The 18,030-nt window shown below is 44.5% G+C and overlaps 1 protein-coding gene across 5 annotated transcripts in view; it reads right to left on the bottom strand.

Annotated features, from left to right (window-relative positions):
• Positions 1 to 18,030, bottom strand: part of LOC135909425 (tRNA (34-2'-O)-methyltransferase regulator WDR6) — a 443,227-nt gene that overhangs the window by 220,211 nt on the left and 204,986 nt on the right. For all 5 annotated transcript variants that reach the window (XM_065441378.2, XM_065441379.1, XM_065441377.1 and 2 more), the window contains one exon: positions 11,421 to 11,593. In XM_065441378.2, the coding sequence (XP_065297450.1) occupies positions 11,421 to 11,593 (173 nt within the window). The remainder of the gene's footprint in view (positions 1 to 11,420; positions 11,594 to 18,030) is intronic.

Genomic DNA, 18,030 nt, shown 5'->3' on the forward strand with positions numbered 1-18,030 from the left:
AAATCTGGAATGATTTCCGGCGCCAGGGATTGTTTTGGTCGACAGCGCATGACTGCACAAAAAAATTTCGAGGGGGGGGGGAGGGGGGCTGAAGCCCCATAAGCCGCTCCTCCTTCCCGGCTATGCCTCTGCATGATGTGTGTGCTTAGGAGCAGGTAACTAGCCATCATATCCCATCTATGTTGCCGCATGGCATCAAGACTGCCAAATTTGAGTCCCGCACTTTGCAATAAGCAGGAAGAATAAGAAACTCTGAGGCTGGTATACTTCCAGAGATTGACTACACTAATGTTAGTGGCTATATGAACAACTACTTCCACAGATAGAGAACAAAAAAGTTTCGCTTCGTGAACGTGGGTTATGCGCAAGCATATGGGTGCTATTCCCTTCCAATAGGTGATGCGCCAATGGCGACGGCACACAAGAAGAAATAGAGACAGGAAGCACCTTGTCCTGTCTCTATTTCTTCTTGTGTGCCGTCAATATTGGCGCTTCACCTATTAAAAGCTATGCACCAACTAGCCCCACGTGTTTTACTGCAGTGCTGTTCCCTATTCGTGCAATGCGCGTAGAATGTTATAAATATGCTTTAATTGTGGGCAAATGTGGCTGTTTTTTCAAGCCTTCTTTTTTAAATGGAATGTTTTATGTCCATTTTTCAATTTTTATAAAGTGTAAACTGCAATTAGGAAAGATGGTCAGGCACTGTAAGAAAATGCCCAGTCTTTATTATTTCATGCAATATGGTAACATACTTTTTGGACTATTTATTCCCCCCCTTTTCTTCTTCCATTTCTGGAGTTTCCTGGGCACGCCAAGTACACGCCTTTTGCTGGAATTGTTCAGCTCGTGCAAAGTGCTTGGCAAGTTAAGGGTTGGTCGACTTTTGCTTGGCCTGCCGCCACTTGCAATGCTGCTCCGTCCTCGCTCGGCGCTTGGCCATGAGACGAACTCGATACATCCATAGTGCACACAAAACCTGTGGCAACTGCCAGACGAGGTCAACCCAGTGTGCCTCCACCTACCCACCTCCTTTGTGATGCTTCACCTCCAGTTTTCTCCCCAACTTTGCTCAACGCCACCTAGACTTTCCTCTAAGTGGCGTTGCTTTGCCGTGCACTCAGCACGCTCCTACAAACTTTATCCAGTGTGCAATTTTCTTTTCCTCCTCCAGCGCTCGCTTCTCTCGTAGTGACACATAATCTCGCCGATTTCACAGACTGGCATCTACACTTGTGTGTAAAAGCCACAAGGCGTAAACGAAGATTTGCTGGAATGTATGTTTATGGAAATTACCGGCTGTCTGAATGTTGCACTGTGCCCTAAAATAAGAAGGCCTCCTTGCCACAGTGGACAGCACGGTTACTGTTGGTAGTTGCAGTGGTCATGACTTACATACTGGCACCATTTTCACGGTGTCTACCAAGTTGATATTTCCAAATTCCCTGAGTTTTCCCGGTTTTCCCCGAGTGCCTCTGCAAAATTCCCTGAGTGATGCAGAACTATGTTTTATGTCAAAACAGATTGAAACAATATCGCCCAATGCTGTCACTCTCTAGTAAGCATATGCAAAAATATGAATGAAAACGACTTAATCCAATTTGAATACTAAGGAGTAGTGTTTATGTTATTCAAAAAGAGAATAGAAGGGAGGAATTAGTAAAATGTACAGCAAATCAAATGTCTTCGAAAAAAATTGCAAATTGAGTCGGACATTCTCAAATATGAATAAAAAGGAGATGTATACAGAAGCAAATATTTTCGAATATTAGCTATTTCTATCAACTGATGGCAGGCTCAGTGGTATGAGGCCCGAACTTTGTCACAATGGAGGTTCTCTCTAACAGCTCGTAAGTCAACCTCCACTGTCTTGACATATTCTCAGCCCGCGCATGACGCCTCAGTGTTGTGTTTCAGTGCTTTAAAGAGTTTATTTTGGTTTGGATGAGGGACACTTGCATCTCGGCATCAGCCAACACTTCATTTTTTGAGCTCAAGCTTCTTCAAAACAACAGCAGCACGCTCCCTTTCACGTTCATTCCTCAATGCGTAGGTACTTTCGGTTCTTGTACTCCTTCCACCACTCGTTCGCCACACGGTCCATTTGAAGCATCTTCTTGGTCAGTTGCACAGTCCACGTCTGAAAAATCGGCCAGTTGGAATAAGTAAATGCATGTCATTTACTGCCCTTAAGGGCTCAAACCGCCACCGGCACATTCAAAAACGCTCTGAAGGCCTGTCGGTACACGTATTAGGCATATAGGTGCTCGTACTGTGACAGGAGATATTAGGTGCACGCGTGTATAATCATGGAATATATACTGTGTCCCGTGGCAATAGCCCCTTCCCACGCTTGTTATGCTTCACTGCAATACCTTTGAGTGTGCTTCACCAAGTAACATTTCTGTAAAGAGGCAAATCTGACTTTCGGGAACTGGCATAATGCAACGCAGCGCGTTTCCAAGCTTCTAAGCCAATCGCAAGGACCACAAAGGCGAAGTCGGTGCCATTGTTGGCAGCAGCGAATTCTTTTAATGAAAAACACGGCACCTAACGGCAAGAAGCTTCGTCGAAGCAGCTAGGCCTAGCGCTGCCGCGCTGGTGGCTACGGCTGCCAGCAGACTTGCGTGTGAGAGCGCCGGTTCAAGTGGGGAGGTAATCAAAACAGCAGTGGTGGTGACTTTGATTAATGCCGTTTCGGATCTGCGGTCGCGGCAGAAAGTCTGGAAAATCAGACGGCAAAGGGTTCTTGCGTCCTAAATTTTAGACGTTCGAAACTGAAAATGTGATTTTCAAAATATTTTTTTTTTTTGCCATTTTTCGCGATGTAAAACCTGCGTCCCTCCTTAACGTAGCTGGCACCAGCCCCCTCGTTATCGGTGGAGACTTCAACCTCCCACACACGGTATGGGGATATGGCTGCTCGACAACGGCGGCTCAAAACCTCTGGCAAGATTCACAGGACCTCGGCCTTTTTCATTACAGATCCCACATTCCCCACACGCCTCTGGAACTCGACTTCCCGCGACACGATCCCTGACCTGACATTTACCAAGAACGTCACCAATGCCCAATGGAGCAATACACAACATGAACTCGGTAGTGACCATGCCAGCATTGCCATACTTACCTCTTGGATAGCTGCAGTTACTGTCAAACCCCGTGAGTTTATCTGCGTTGACTGGAATGCATTTCGCAAGCATCGATCCACTGACCAGCACGTGGAACACATAGCGGACATTAATGCATGGACCAGAAATCTCCACTCTGATACCAAGGCACCGTTACCACTGATGGCACCGTCGAGCGCACGGACAGCAGACTGGCGCATTTCCTCGTGGCTAAAACAGCCATCCTATCCCGCTGGAAAAGGCAACGTCTCAACAGGTGCCTCCGTGCTAAAACAGCTCTCCTCAACAAGGAAATTGAAGCCCATTATCTCACCCTGAGCCATCAACAGTGGACTGAACTGTGCAATACTGCTGATGGACAGATCCACTGTCCCTCTTGAAAGCTTCTTAAAGACCTCCTCGACAGTCAAGCCACCCGCTCTTCCCAACAAGATTGCCTCACTAAACTTCTCTATACAGAAACGAAGAAACAGGGCCATGCCCAAGTCAGACTACCTAACTAACAAGTATCTCCCAGTGGGCCCAGTACAACCTCACGGCTCCTACACCGGGGCCTCCAACCCCCAGTGGACGAAGACTTTAGTGTTGCTGAGATACAAGCCGCCCTGCATAAATTAAACAGCCGCTCTGCCCCTGGCCCCGATGGGGTCACTAACAAAGCCATCTGTAACCTGGATGACACAACCACCTCACAGATTATATCAATGACTGCTGGCGTAATGGTGCCATTCCCCCAGCCAGGAAAACAGGAAAGGTCATCCTTATCCCCAAACCTGGCAAACCTTCTAGCCTCAATCACCTCACCCCATCTCACTAACCTCATGTGTGGGAAAGGTTATGGAGCATGCCTTCCTTACCCGAACTAACACTCATCTCGAAGACACTGCAGCGTATCCTCAATCAGTCACTGGCTTCCGGGCCCATTTGTCAACCCAAGACGCCATGCTACAACTTGAGCACCATATACTAGAAGGTAGAACATGCATTACTAAAGCTATACCAGACCTCAAAAAAGCTTTTGACAGCATAGCCAATGCCATCATTCTTGACCGCATCTCACGCTTTAATCTTGGTGCACATGCTTATAATTACGTCAGAGACTTTCCCTCTAATTGCATGGCCTTCCTCTCGGTAGGGGATCTCCACTCTGACACCCAGACTCTGGGCAGCGCGGGAACCCCCCAGCGCTCCGTTATCTCCCCAATGCTCTTTAATCTCGTCATGATCGATCTTGCCAAGGAGTTGCAGCAAGTGGACAGTGTCACCCACACCATCTGCGCTGACAATATAACCATCTGGGCCCACCAAGGCAGTGATGGCCAAATAGAAACGGCACTACAATCCGCCATTGAAACAGTCAAGACCTATCTCCTAGGCACGGGGCTTCGCTGCTTCCCTGCGAAGTCCGAACTCCTCCTCTACAGGCCTACTCTCTGTGGCCGCTGTCCGAAATATTCCATCGCTAAACGCCATTACAAAGACATCACGCTTCATCTCATGGATGGCAACCCCATACCCCTTGTCACCAATATCCATGTGCTCAGCATGTTTATGGAGGCGAACGGAGTGAATGGCATGTTCTTTGCCAAAATCAAGATGAATGCAGCCAAAACCATGAGACTTTTGAAGTGGGTCTCCAACCGTTGTGGGGGTATGAACAAGGAGAATCTCCTCCGATAAATCCCGTCACTTGCAATTTGCCACATCACCTACATTGCTGCGTATCTAAACTGGTACAAGGCTGAACAAACCAAGCTCAACATCCTCCTATGCGGTGTCTGTAAACAAGCCCTCGGCCCCCCCAGTTACACCAGCACCGACCTCCTCCTTCAACTAGGCGTCCATAACACACTGGATGAGCTCATCAAGGCCCAACGCCGCTCTCAGCTAGAGAAACTCACTCTCACAGTGATGGGCTGCTACATCCTCACCTCGCTCGGTATCACCTACCACCAACAACACGGCCATAAACACCAGATCCCCTCCACCATACGAGCCTGGATTCACACCGACCCTATCCCCCGAAACATGCACCCTGAATACAACCGCGCACGCTGCACAGCGCGTGCCGCGGCTCTCACAAATCCCTTGCTCGTCACAATGGTGCGAGTTTCATCAACGGCGCCGAATATCCCCATGGTACCCGCTTTGCAGCTGTCACCACGCGTGAAGGCTCTCTCCACCATGCTATGAGCCTAGTAAACCCCACCCCGCTGAGGAACCTGAAGTGGCCATTGGGCTAGCCACACTAGACCTAACATGCCATACCATTGTCTCCAACTTCCGCTCCACCGTTATCAACTATATCAATGGCCGTACCTCACACCAAGCCTTGCGCATCTTGCAACAAGCACTCTGCTCAACCAACCATCAGGTTACACTCATCTGGTTCCCAGTTCACGTAGGCACCGTCCACCCGTACCTCCCCAAACTTAACAAGGTTACCCACTCCCTAGCGTGAGGCCTGGTTAACCACACGGGAGATAGCGAGGCTGCCCCCACCGGTAGGGATCGCCTGACAAGCTACAATGATCTTGTGAAATCCTTCTATACTTAGAGCGTAGAACCTTCACCGGCCCACACAACAAGCTATCCCGAGCGCAGGCCACAACTTTCCGCCTGCTACAAACCAATACTTACCCCTCGTTACACCATTACAACAAGATCTACCCAGACATTTACCCAATCCAAAGTGCCATATCTGCAAGACACAGCCAGCCACACTTCCACACATGCCTTGGGACTGTACACAACAATACCCTGACACTAACCCCACGACCCTCTCATCGAGATGGCACGCTGCCCTGCGTAGCTCCAACCTTGATGACCAACTCTGGGCGACCCAGCAAGCCTAGATAGATTATGGGGTTTTACGTGCCAAAACCACTTTCTGATTATGAGGCACGCCATAGTGGAGGACTCTGGAAATTTTGGCCACCTGGGGTTCTTTAATGTGCACCTAAATCTAAGTGCACAGGTGTTTTCACATTTCGCCTTCATTGAAATGCGGACGCCGTGGCCGGGATTCGATCCCGCTACCTCGTCCTCAGCAGCCTAACACCATAGCCACTGAGCAACCACGGCGGGTGACCCAGCAAGCCTGCGAGGCGGCGAAGAAGCACTACCTTGACGTCCCCACGTGGGAGGCCTAGGCCCAGCCACCACCTCTTACTGGTTTCAATAAAGTTTATTCAGTCAGTCAGTCAAGGGGATAAATCATACCAGGCATTAGTGAGAAACTCAAGTGAGTGCAAACACAAGAAAAAATATGAACAATTGGTAGATAGAAATGAGGGTACAGTGCTACACAAATACAGTATAAAAGGTTTATGCCTCGCATACACAAAAGCACATACTAAACAAAGATTTATCAAAGTGCAGCCATGTCTTGCTCAAAGAAACGTTACTTTTCAAGGAACGGTTTCATTCCCTACCAAACAAATGCAGAATGCTTGAAGAAAACTTCAGTGTTGCATGAATTCCTTAGCAAGTGATCTGTCAGAGAAGGCTAGCCAGAAACTGTGATAATATTATGCACACACTGCAAACACTAATGTCAGTTCAAAGGCTAATCAAAAGTTATAGTGCAGTAGAACCTTGTTGATGTGATCCCGTTACGTATAATTTCCCGATACCAATGTTCACGATTGAGAGCTCAAAAAATGACCCAGTTAAGTTACCACTTACTTTTACTGGTTCACGTGAAAGCACAATTTTTCGACGTTAACATTCAGTGCACCGCTAAACTGCGATTGTACGATACGTTTTCTAGCCGCTAGATCTCATGTAAACAAGAAAATGCGCAAGGCATGCACAATGGACAACAGCAGCTGCCCATTGCAGCAGCTTCACCGCAATACTTGCCTGCCAGCCTCGCATGAAAATGCTGCGGCACACTGTTTTTTATTCCGGTACCAGCAAACATCCTCATGGGTCGTCACACACCGCATTAACAGCTATTGACGCCAACCATATTGTGGAAAGCATCTTCATCTATCTGTTTCACAGACCGTGGTGCCAATGAAAGTGCACTGCGCACTTTTAATAAGGGATAACCTAAACATGTAGCCATTCCCTGCTGCTGCCTGCGGTCGTACGATAATCTCTCCAGCTGCTAGATACCATGCAAACAAGAAAAGGCGCTAGGCGCACACGATCGAGAATAGTAGCCGCCTGCCACATCAGCTTCCCTGCAATACTTGCCTGCCCAGCTCCTATTAAAACGCAGGCACCATAGAGTTTTATACAGCATTGTAGGAAACTCTTTGACCAATGCACACTCAGTTTTTTATTCTTGTATCAGCAAATCTCCTACCAGGTCGTCATACGCCACATTCACGGCTATCACTGCTAACCCTATTGCGATTTGCATCTTCACCTATCTGTTTTAGAGCGTATGGGATGTAGTCCCATTGGAAATTAATTGCTTCCAATCGCACCGCCCTTCACCACTGCTGGCGGCGGGATGTGAGCATCAAGTTTCGTTCTAGTGACATTTGGTGTTTCCCACCAGCTCGATTTCATTTCGGCTTCCCATCAACCTCTTAAAACACTACACAATAGGAAAACTACAAAACGCATCTTGAGCCGCCCTCTGCCCCACCAACTCGACATTCATCGGCGTCTCATGCTTCATGCCACAACGATTCGCACAATGCTCTGCATTACATACATGTCAACTACAGTTGAGTCTGTCAAATATTTTAGCTACTTTGGATCGTATGTTTTCCAAGTTAGTACATTTTTTCCCGTTTTTTTCCATATGCATATGAACAAGGTTCTACTCTACTTTCAAACAACTGTAAGGTGGTACATGGGAGGTAAAGTTAGCAGCCTTTAAAACGTTTGCATAGCCAGTATTATTGTGATATCGACTCATCAGAAAGTTTTGAACTCTAAATTAGGAAAAAGTAAAATGACTGGTGGCCATTTTTATATGCTGTAAGTATATGAAGTATGCAAGTTTATATGGCGTAAGTCTGTATATGCACAGACTATGTTACTGCCATGGGACGTATTCTCGGATGATCACTTTTAGCAATACTATTACCTTCGCGCGATGTAGTGCTCAACCAGCCAATCAGCTCATCCGGTTTTGCTCAACCAGCAAATCAGTGCACGCTTGATGGCTGAGGCAATAGTACCATCAAAAGTGCTCGCCTCAGAATATGTCCCCACGTTAAAATTGCTACCGTCACTGGATGAGCACAGATGTAAACACTCACTAAACTTTCTTTCTAGGTTCATGAAAGGGCATGCAAGACTAAATGAAGCATTGTATTTACAACTTCCACAAAGATGCACCTATATAAACCACAGCTGAGCTATACAGCATTACTTACCACTTAAGGGTGCTTTTCGCTTCTTTTTTTTCCTGATGATACAAAAATGCACAATAGCTTGCCTGATTTTTTTGTTGCCAAAAGTGCATGCCGATTTAGAACGGGCATTGGATAGGTGCTTTAAAAATGGGATATTCCGTGTTTTGTTACGAGTATTTTATTGAACGCCCACTGTGTGTCAGTGAAATTATGTGTATCACAATGTATTGTATATCAGTGTTTCTAAAATATTACGCTCCCTGTAGCAACCCCAAGAATGCAGTTGACAGTACTAAATAAATAGGCATCTAACATAGAGAAAAACATTCAACAAGAGCAGACACCTCTATAGAGCCCAGCGGCTGAATTGATTGTAGCAGACCAAGCGGACAGGATTTACTCCTTCCGGTTTCAGTTTTGGGTGCGCAAGTTTTGAACGCTAGCTGGCACGCGCTACGCCAGCTGTGCTACTCAACGCTTTTTTTTTTTTTGCTTCTACTGTTCAATCACGCGCGGTCTTAGAGCAGAATCATTTATTTAATTAAAATGATTGCCATCAATTTTTACAAGCCTCCACCAAATCTGTGCCACGTGCAATTTCATAAATTAGACATGAAACGCCGTATAAATGAGGAAATGTTTATTTTGCTCTATATGAATGCTCGTTCCAAGCTTTTTGTGTGTTCATTCAACGATGTGGCACCAGGTAAGCAGCAGTAATTCCCGTACGAAGCTCCACTGGACGGCAACAGCTGAAAAAAAGTACATTACACGCATGTGTCATTTTGGTATTTAGATCTTATACGCATGTAGACATGTTTCCCCTCTATACTGCGTGTAGAGCGGAAACGTGTGAAAGTGGTGAATGGGCAACATTACAAACAAAAGCATTTCACTTTTACATACATGGCGTCGAAAATACCTGACTCATTCCAAGCCGTACTATAAATTACGAAGAAAACAACTGATTTCTAGGCATTCCCCCATTCCTGGGCATTATTTGCTGCACTTTAAGAGCACAAATGCACGGGCGACTGCGCGTTTCCAAAACAACTTGGCCTCAGCCGTGATAGTATGCTACATACACAGAGGTGGCCACAACACAGGTTCTCAGCCAGACCACACTAGAAGCTCGCAGAATGCCTTCTACTCGCACTCAAGAGAAATGCGTGGGTGCAAAGCCTGCTTTCAGTTGTTCAAAAGACAGAATTTTTGAGTTCTTGCTTTTTGAGCTCCTCTGCGTTATCTTTTGCACATTCCGCCAGAGCAAGCAAACACACTCCGGTGTTATCACTCTTAGCAATCACTCGTCGCATCTTCGACAAGCATGAGTGCCAAAAGAAGGTATATGTTGTGGGGCCACAGATACCGTCACAAACTTGTCTTACTAAGATTCAGTACACACAAAACTAACTGTCACCACGGCCGGCTTGCTTTTTTGCTAACAGTGTCAGAACCTCAGGCGTGGCGAGCGTACCTCAAAAGTATCGCAAAAAGTAACGAAATTAATTAGAATAATTTTGGGCCCAGAGAATGCATCATGAACTTGTCTCCGTAAGATTCAGCACATGCAAAACTGCGGCACATGGCCGAGCGGCTTTTTGCTGAGTCGCAATGCCAGGCCTGGCCACTGTGCTTAAAGAGTACCACAAAAAGTAACAAACTTAGTTACAATAATGTTCGGGGTCAGAAAAGGCACCAAAACTTGTCCCAGTAAGATCCAGTACATGCAAAACTGTCAGACAGCTGAGGTGCTTTTCGCAACTGCATCACAAAGCTGGGTGCAGTAAGCGCATCCAAAAACTACCAAAATAAATTATAATAATGTGGGGGCTCACAGAAAGTGTCGCAAACATCTCCCAGTATGAGTCATTAACTCAAATTACCTACGCCAGGACGCCCGAGCTGTTTTTCGCTAACTGCCTAACAAGTCTCGGTTCCATGCCGTAAAAGCCGAAATTGCTTAAAATGTGTCACAGACTGTCAAACAAAATTTCTCACCTTGCCGTAGTCCAGTAGTGTAGTGGTACGCAAAAATACGCCGGGAGCCTAAAAAAACACTACATCCAAAAGAGACGGGTCGCCAAACAGGCAAACTTCGCAAGCGCAGCTGGCCTCGCTGGCTTCAGTGGCCTGTCTGGCACATGATGCATGCATCTGTCGCGCCTGCATGCTGTTAGCTTGTTTCTAGGTAACGCAAGAAAAATAAGTCACAAACTATGAGTTCATTTACACGCAAAACTTTTAGATTTAGCGGGAAAGCATAAAAAAATTAAACGTCTGTAAGTTCATTTCACATTCTTCTTTTCTGATGGTCGTGTCAACTAATGGATGGGATTAACACTAGGTGTGACGTGGTTCCTGTTGCCAGTTTTCGCCAAGTGCCCCCTCTTGTTGAATTTCTTTCTCTATGCATCTAGTGTCAATGTTATCAGTAACACACCTGTCAGTGGAGCAGGGAACATGCACAACAAGCAATTACAACAGGGCTCTGCAAATTAAAGTTCTTGCTCAGCCAAGCAATGGTGCATATGGCCACACATTTCAGCACACAACTTACCCAAGTCAAATACTAGATAGCACTACTTTCTCAAGATGGTGATGCCTTCAAGAAAAAAAGCCTACATCATTGCACTTAATTGCAAAGGAAATAACACTTTCCTGTTACCAAATAAGTCAAGCATCATAGAAAACTAGGGAAAGCACGAGATTCAAGGTATATCAATTTGAGGGAAATGTTAATTTTACATGAATATGTACCATTACAAAATTAACAACAATACTATTACTAATAATCATACTAACACTACTATTTCTACTACTAATAATAGTAGTAATGAAAAGACCTCTACTATCCTATACCTTCTTTGTTTCTTTTAAAAACTGATGGTGAGTTCAATAACTAGTGACCGTTCCATGTGCGCTAAAATGGTGTCCTTGCTACACTTTTTTTTTCACTCACACGCACCCTTCATTGGTAGACACAACGAGGGACATGGTTCCACATGTGTTGAGGATGGCAAGATTACGTGGGAAATCTCCACCATCCTTGAATGCCTCAATCCAAGTGGTCTTGCTTGACAGAGTCACTACCTCTGGGATGTGCCACAGGCTCAGTGCCGATCCACTGCTCCCCGTTACCTGAAGAACACCACACTCATATGTTACCAAACCTTTCTTCCTCCCAATAGTAATCACAGAGACAAAAAGCCCCGCCTGGCAATGTTATCATGTATGACAACATGCACTTTCAAGGAAAGTAAAACATTGGTTTGTGACAAATTCAGTCTATTTTGCTAGGTTTAAAATATTTTCTCTTTTCAAAGCGAAATTGTGGGAATAGTGGAACTTCATCATGTAAGCAAAACAATAATAAAAGAAAACGTAGAAATGCCAGGCACACACATACATGTACTGCTACTCCTAGCCAACAAGCTTTTGGCCCTTTGTGGGCTTTTTGGGCATTTCCACCCACTACATGCTCGAGATTTTCCAAGGTGAAAAAATTTAGATTTGTAAGCAACACAAGAGCAGGCTTTACATTCAAATTTTATTTTTGGTGATGTGGAGCTCAGCATTTTACAAACTTTTTTTTAAAAATCTGAAACTAAAAAAAAGCATTCAGGATAATTATCATTGTCATTTGAATACAACCCGTAATCAAACTCGAAGCCCTCCGAATTAGAGCTCGTACGAAGTTCTTAAATTTCTGCATCGTGTTCATTTGGGCTAGTTGGTACATCATGTAAAAGCAGCTTTAAACAGCTTAACGCAGGACACAGCAAAATAACCACAGGACCGAGCACTGCAGTGCTCCATCCTGTGGCTCTTTTGCTGTGTCCTGTGTTGCACTGTTTAAAGCTGTTGTTGCTTACAATTTTCTGCATCGTTCACAAAATGCACAAGCTTTTTAGCACTGATCCACCACCACGCAACAAGACACACGAGCAACAATGACAAATAAGCTTTGTAGTGACCCTCTGTTGTATGTATGTATGTATGTATGTATGTATGTATGTATGTATGTATGTATGTATGTATGTATGCATGCATGTGCATGTGTGTGTGCGTGTAGTATGTATATGTATACCCTGCGATAATGAAAGCCTTCAACAATGAAATTCTCGCAACAACAAAATATTTCGAAGTTCCCGAAGGAGGTACATAGGAGTACATGTATTTCATATCGCTCAACGACAATACATCTTCAACCGGCAGCCCCATGACAACGAAAATTTCTGCTGTAGTGGGTTGCAAGTTTTCTTCGCATGGTCTCAACATGACATCAAAAAGTGAAATCCTAAAGAAAACAATGCTAAAACTTGTTTTTTAGTCACTTTAGAAACTTGCTTGCTGCCACCTGTTGTTGCTTGCTTAGAGGCTAGTTGTAGCACATAACTCAATTTTGCTGGCAAGCATACGATGCCGCTTCCAGCATCTGGCTGCGACTCTGGCAGAAGTAGCCAGGCGACTTGTTTCGTACCCCTCATTGTCCTCGTCGTGTTTGGCCGTTGTGTGTGGCAGTAAACCATGCAAAATGCCTCCTCCAGTTCAGAAAAGCATGTTTCTCACGCTCAGAGAAACGTCAAATCATCGCGGAAGCTGCAACTGAAAAAAGAAGATGGATATCGCTATCAAGTTTGGGATACCATGCAGCTCCCTGTCAACTATATTAAAATCAAAAGACAGCATCTTGGTAGCGCTGGAGAATGGAGCACCTGGGGAGCACAAGGCTGTGGCCACTCTGGCTTTTGAAGACCGTGGACCAGGCTGTGTACAAGTGGTTCCTGGAAGGGTGTGCAAACAGCATACAGCTGTCTAGCAGATTGTTGCAGCAGAAAGCCATCGACTTTGCATGACTTCTGGGGCACAATGACTTTCAAGTGAGCGCCGGCTGGCTGAGCCATCTTTTTGAGTAGCAGAAGCGAAGATAACTTTCGGTCTTTCAAATCTGAGCGTAACAAATTGAATTCCGATATTAAACACTCTAAACAAGAATATTACGCGAACAAGTTTTTTGCTATCATGGGAAATTCAAATCTCATGTGGAAAGCGATCAATGAAGTAATTAACAAAGGCGCTATCGCAAGAAAAGTTGCATTTCAGCATAGTGAATTGTCAGATATTGAGGTTGCAAATACTTTTAATTCTCATTTTATTGATGCTGGTGCGTCCTCACAAAATGATACACCAGTCTCTTGCACGGAATATATATTAAATCGATGTTCTTCCACGCTGTTCTTGGTGCCTACTGAGCAGCACGAGATACAAACAATAATTTTATCGTTGAAAGACAGTTGAGCTTCAGGTGAAGATGATATAAAAGTGAAGCCGTTGAAAGCCGTCAGTGAAATTGTAAGCACGCCTCTTTCACATATCTGTAACTTAATTCTTTCTAACGGTGTGTTTCCAGATAGGCTGAAGCTAGCCCGAGTGACTGTCATTCATAAGAGTGGCCCAGTTAACGACATGAATAACTACAGGCCAATATCCGTTCTTTCTGTCTTCGCGAAAATTGTTGAGCATGTAATTATTAGAAGACTTTGCGAGTTTCTAAACACGTATAACATAATAGCTCAGGAGCAATATGGTTTCTGTAAGGCTAAATCTTCAGAAACCGCTTTACTTGAAATAAAGGAACAAATCCTTGACAACATAGAAAACCGAATGTTAACTCTAGGTATCTTTCTAGATTTTGGGAAGACCTTCGATTGCATGCAACACGATGTCCTTTTGAAAAAGCTACCTCTTTATGGAATTCGTGGTGTCGCATTATCCTTAATAAAAAGCTATCCGACCTCTAGAACACAGTACACAACAATAAATGGAGTTAGTTCCGAAATTCAGCACATTAAGTACGGCGTGCCACAAGGATCCGTCTTGGGGCCTGTTTTATTTTTACTCTATATTAACGATATTGTCAATATTCAAGGCTGTTCTAATATTATATTATACGCGGATGATACTAACGTGTTCTTCTCAGGAAGGGAAATAGGAAATCTTTTTGAGGAAGCTAACATCTGGTTACAGCAACTAAGCTTGTGGCTAAATGCGAATAAACTCCAATTAAACATAACTAAAACTAAGTATCTAGTGTTTAAATCAAAAGGAACAATAATCCACCCTCAAATAACACTCCAGTTTTAGAAGGTCAACCTCGAACAGGCAACAACAGCCAGATTTTTAGGAGTTATATTCCATGAAAATATGTCCTGGTCACCGCACGTAGACGTTCTTAGAAAAAATATCGCTCGTGCTGTCGATGTGCTAAATAGGTTGCGATATTTGCTACCGATAAATATGAAGCGCAATATTTACAACGCGCTTATACATTCTCCATTAACGTATTGTTTGCTAGTTTGGTCAACCACTGCACAAACTAACTTAAAATCAATTCAAACACTCCAAAACCGCGCACTGCGCGCGATAGGTAACTTAGAACGTACTGATACCACTAAACTATACTATAACAAATATAAAATATTAACAGCATCAAAACTTCACACTTACAAATTATTCCTCGAAATTTCACGGCAATTCTGGGAAGACAAATGTTCCTTCCAAAGTAAATACCATGGCAGAACGACAAACTATAACCTCAGAAAAAGTCTGATAGGAAAACCACGTTGCAGAACGAAATACGGAGATAAAAAACTAGCAGTTCAGCTTCCTAACCTTCTAAACGACTACCCCTTGGTATTGGACCTGCTAAATTCTGGAATTTCAAAGCAAAGCTTTAAGAAAACGGTAAAAGAATTGTTACTATCCGAAGACTAATAGAAATGTTGAACTACAGGTATAGAAAATTTTGTTCATGTTTCTTGTTGTTGTTTTTAGAAAACTGTGTAAACGTTAACCTTTCAGCTACAGGGATGGAAAATTTCGTACATACTTTTTTTTTCCTGTAGTTGTTGTGCTTCAATTGATGAGAAAACTGTATTAACTTTAACCTTTTTTTTTTTCTTCTTACGCGAATTGAGTACTCAAGTGTTGAAAATGTGTACTACTTTAATTTCATGTGTGACCTCCTGAAAGCCTGCCACTGCCATGTTGCTGCCAATGTACGGGTGGCACGGCCTAGTCAGGCAAATGTTTTGCCTTTAGCCGTGTCCCCTAAGACAATCTGTTCATTGTCTTAAATAAATCAATAAAGAAAGAAAGAAAGAAAGAAAAGAAAGAAAGAATGACACAACATCGCCGCCAAAGTGATTTCTGGAGAATGCACAAGCGTTAACAAGAAGATGGAGTAAACTGGATGTGAGAGACTCTGGAAGTTATCACGGATGAGTACGAACTCCGCGACATATACATCACTAACAAGACGGGATTGTTTTACGAGATGCTTCCTTTGCAGACACCAGATTTGAAGGGCCAAAAATATCACAGCAGCAAGCAGAGTAAGAAGCACATAACAATTCTTCTCTGCGTGAACATGGACGGCTCCGATGAGTGTCCGCTCCTCGTCATTGGCAGGAACAAAAAGCCATGGTGTTTTAAGGCGCACAACAGGCTGCCCGCTGAATACATGGCCAACCAAAAATCATAGATGACACACACTACCTTCGCCACCTGGCTGGAAGCCTTCAACGTGAGCATGCGAACAGCAGGCAGGTCTGTGTGCCTTTTCGTGGACAACTGAACTTCCCATTGTGTTGATGCCACTTTTATGAATGTCCGACTGGTATTTTCCCCCATGAACTGCACCTCAATCGTTCAGCCTCTTGACCAAGGGGTCATCAGAGGCTTGAAAAGTGGCTACCGTCAAAGGTTTATTCAGAAGATGCTGCTCAGCATCGAGTACAAACGCACGACGGAGGTGGACCTTTTTATGGCCCAAGAGATGGTTGCTGCAGCATGAATGACAACGAAAGTCAGCGTGATCAAAAACTGCTTTGAACACACGGGCTTTAATAACCAGCAGGCATCAGCTGCATCGTCAGAGTCTGAGCGACCAGCAGAAGAAAGCGGAAGTGTGTCTGCTGACGCTGGCAAACTTTCCACATTGAGCAAGGCATGGGATGCGCTTTGGTGTGTGGACGAAACTGTGCCAGACAGCTTGGGTCTACACGACTTCCTGTCTGTCGACAATGAATTGGTCATCCGCGAGTAACTAACGGATGGCGCCATAGTCAGCAGCGTATGTGGCACTGATGACAGCAACGATGGCAACGAACCTGCGACCAAGCAAGCGAGCCCGCAAGATGTGCTCAACACATTCAACACTGTGCGGTCATTCCTCGCAATGCATGATGGCGACGTGGCCATGCAACCTATTCCGAGTTGTGAGGATTGAGTGTTAAAACTCCTTCAAAGCCGTGGCTGGCAGACCGAGATGACGAATTTTTTCAATAAAACATGTGTCTTCTGTTATTAGTACCTTTTTTTTTTTCTGCCTTCTCTCATTCTCGCAATAACGAATTTCTCACGAGAATGAAAAAATTGCTGTCCCCGACAATTTCGTTATTGTGGGGTTCAAATGGGGGGGGTGGGGTCCACCTTTGTAGGGGTCCACCTTTGTAAATAGTTTGTAGGCGACGGACAGTAAGTTGATCAGTCTATAATTTTTTAAGTCTTTGGCGTCCCCTTTCTTACGGATTAGGATTATGTTAGCGTTCTTCCATGATTCCGGTACGCTCGAGGTCCTGAGGCATTGTGTATACAGGGTGGCCAGTTTTTTTCAGAACAATCTGCCCACCATCCTTTAACAAATCTGCTGTTACCTGATCCTCCCCAGCTGCCTTCCCCCTTTGTATAGCTCCCAAGGCTTTCTTTACTTCTTCCAGCGTTACTTGTGGGATTTCAAATTCCTCTAGACTATTCTCTCTTCCATTATCGTCGTGGGTGCCTCTGGTACTGTATAAATCTCTATAGAACTCCTCAGCCACTTGAACTATCTCATCAATTTAGTAATGATATTGCCGGCTTTGTCTCTTAACGCATACATCTGATTCTTGCCTATTCCTAGTTTCTTCTTCACTGCTTTTAGGCTTCCTCTGTTCCTGAGAGCATGTTCAATTCTATCCATATAATATTTCTTTATGTCAGCTGTCTTACGCTTGTTGATTAAATTGAAAAGTTCTGCCAGTTCTATTCTAGCTGTAGGGTTAGAGGCTTTCATACATTGGCGTTTCTTGATCAGATCTTTCGTCTCCTGCGATAGCTTACTGGTATCCTGCCTAATGGAGTTACTACCGACTTCTATTGCACAGTCCTTAATGATGCTTAATAAATTCGTCAATGTTGTTCGCTATGTCTATATGGATTAGGAACCCTACCCCATATTGCTTCTTATCTAGTAGACTTCTACAGCAGACGACATGGCCGTTAGCACTGTATAAGCCTCTCCACTTCTTCGAATTTCACTAAGGCCGATGTCATAAAGAATGTCTAATAGTTCCACAAAGAGTCCCGGTAAGCTAGCCTCACTCGTGTGGGTTCGGGTGTTAAACGTTGCAAGGGTCAGTTCCCACTGGTGGCCTGTCCAGACCCAGAGATTCTTAGCACCCTCTGCTGCGTTACAGGTCTGAACACCACCTTGGTCAAGTGCTCTGCAGCTGCTGGGGACTGAGGGCCATTGG

The sequence above is a fragment of the Dermacentor albipictus genome, unplaced genomic scaffold (assembly GCF_038994185.2).
Source record: "Dermacentor albipictus isolate Rhodes 1998 colony unplaced genomic scaffold, USDA_Dalb.pri_finalv2 scaffold_17, whole genome shotgun sequence".
In the NCBI taxonomy this organism is placed as follows: domain Eukaryota; kingdom Metazoa; phylum Arthropoda; class Arachnida; order Ixodida; family Ixodidae; genus Dermacentor; species Dermacentor albipictus.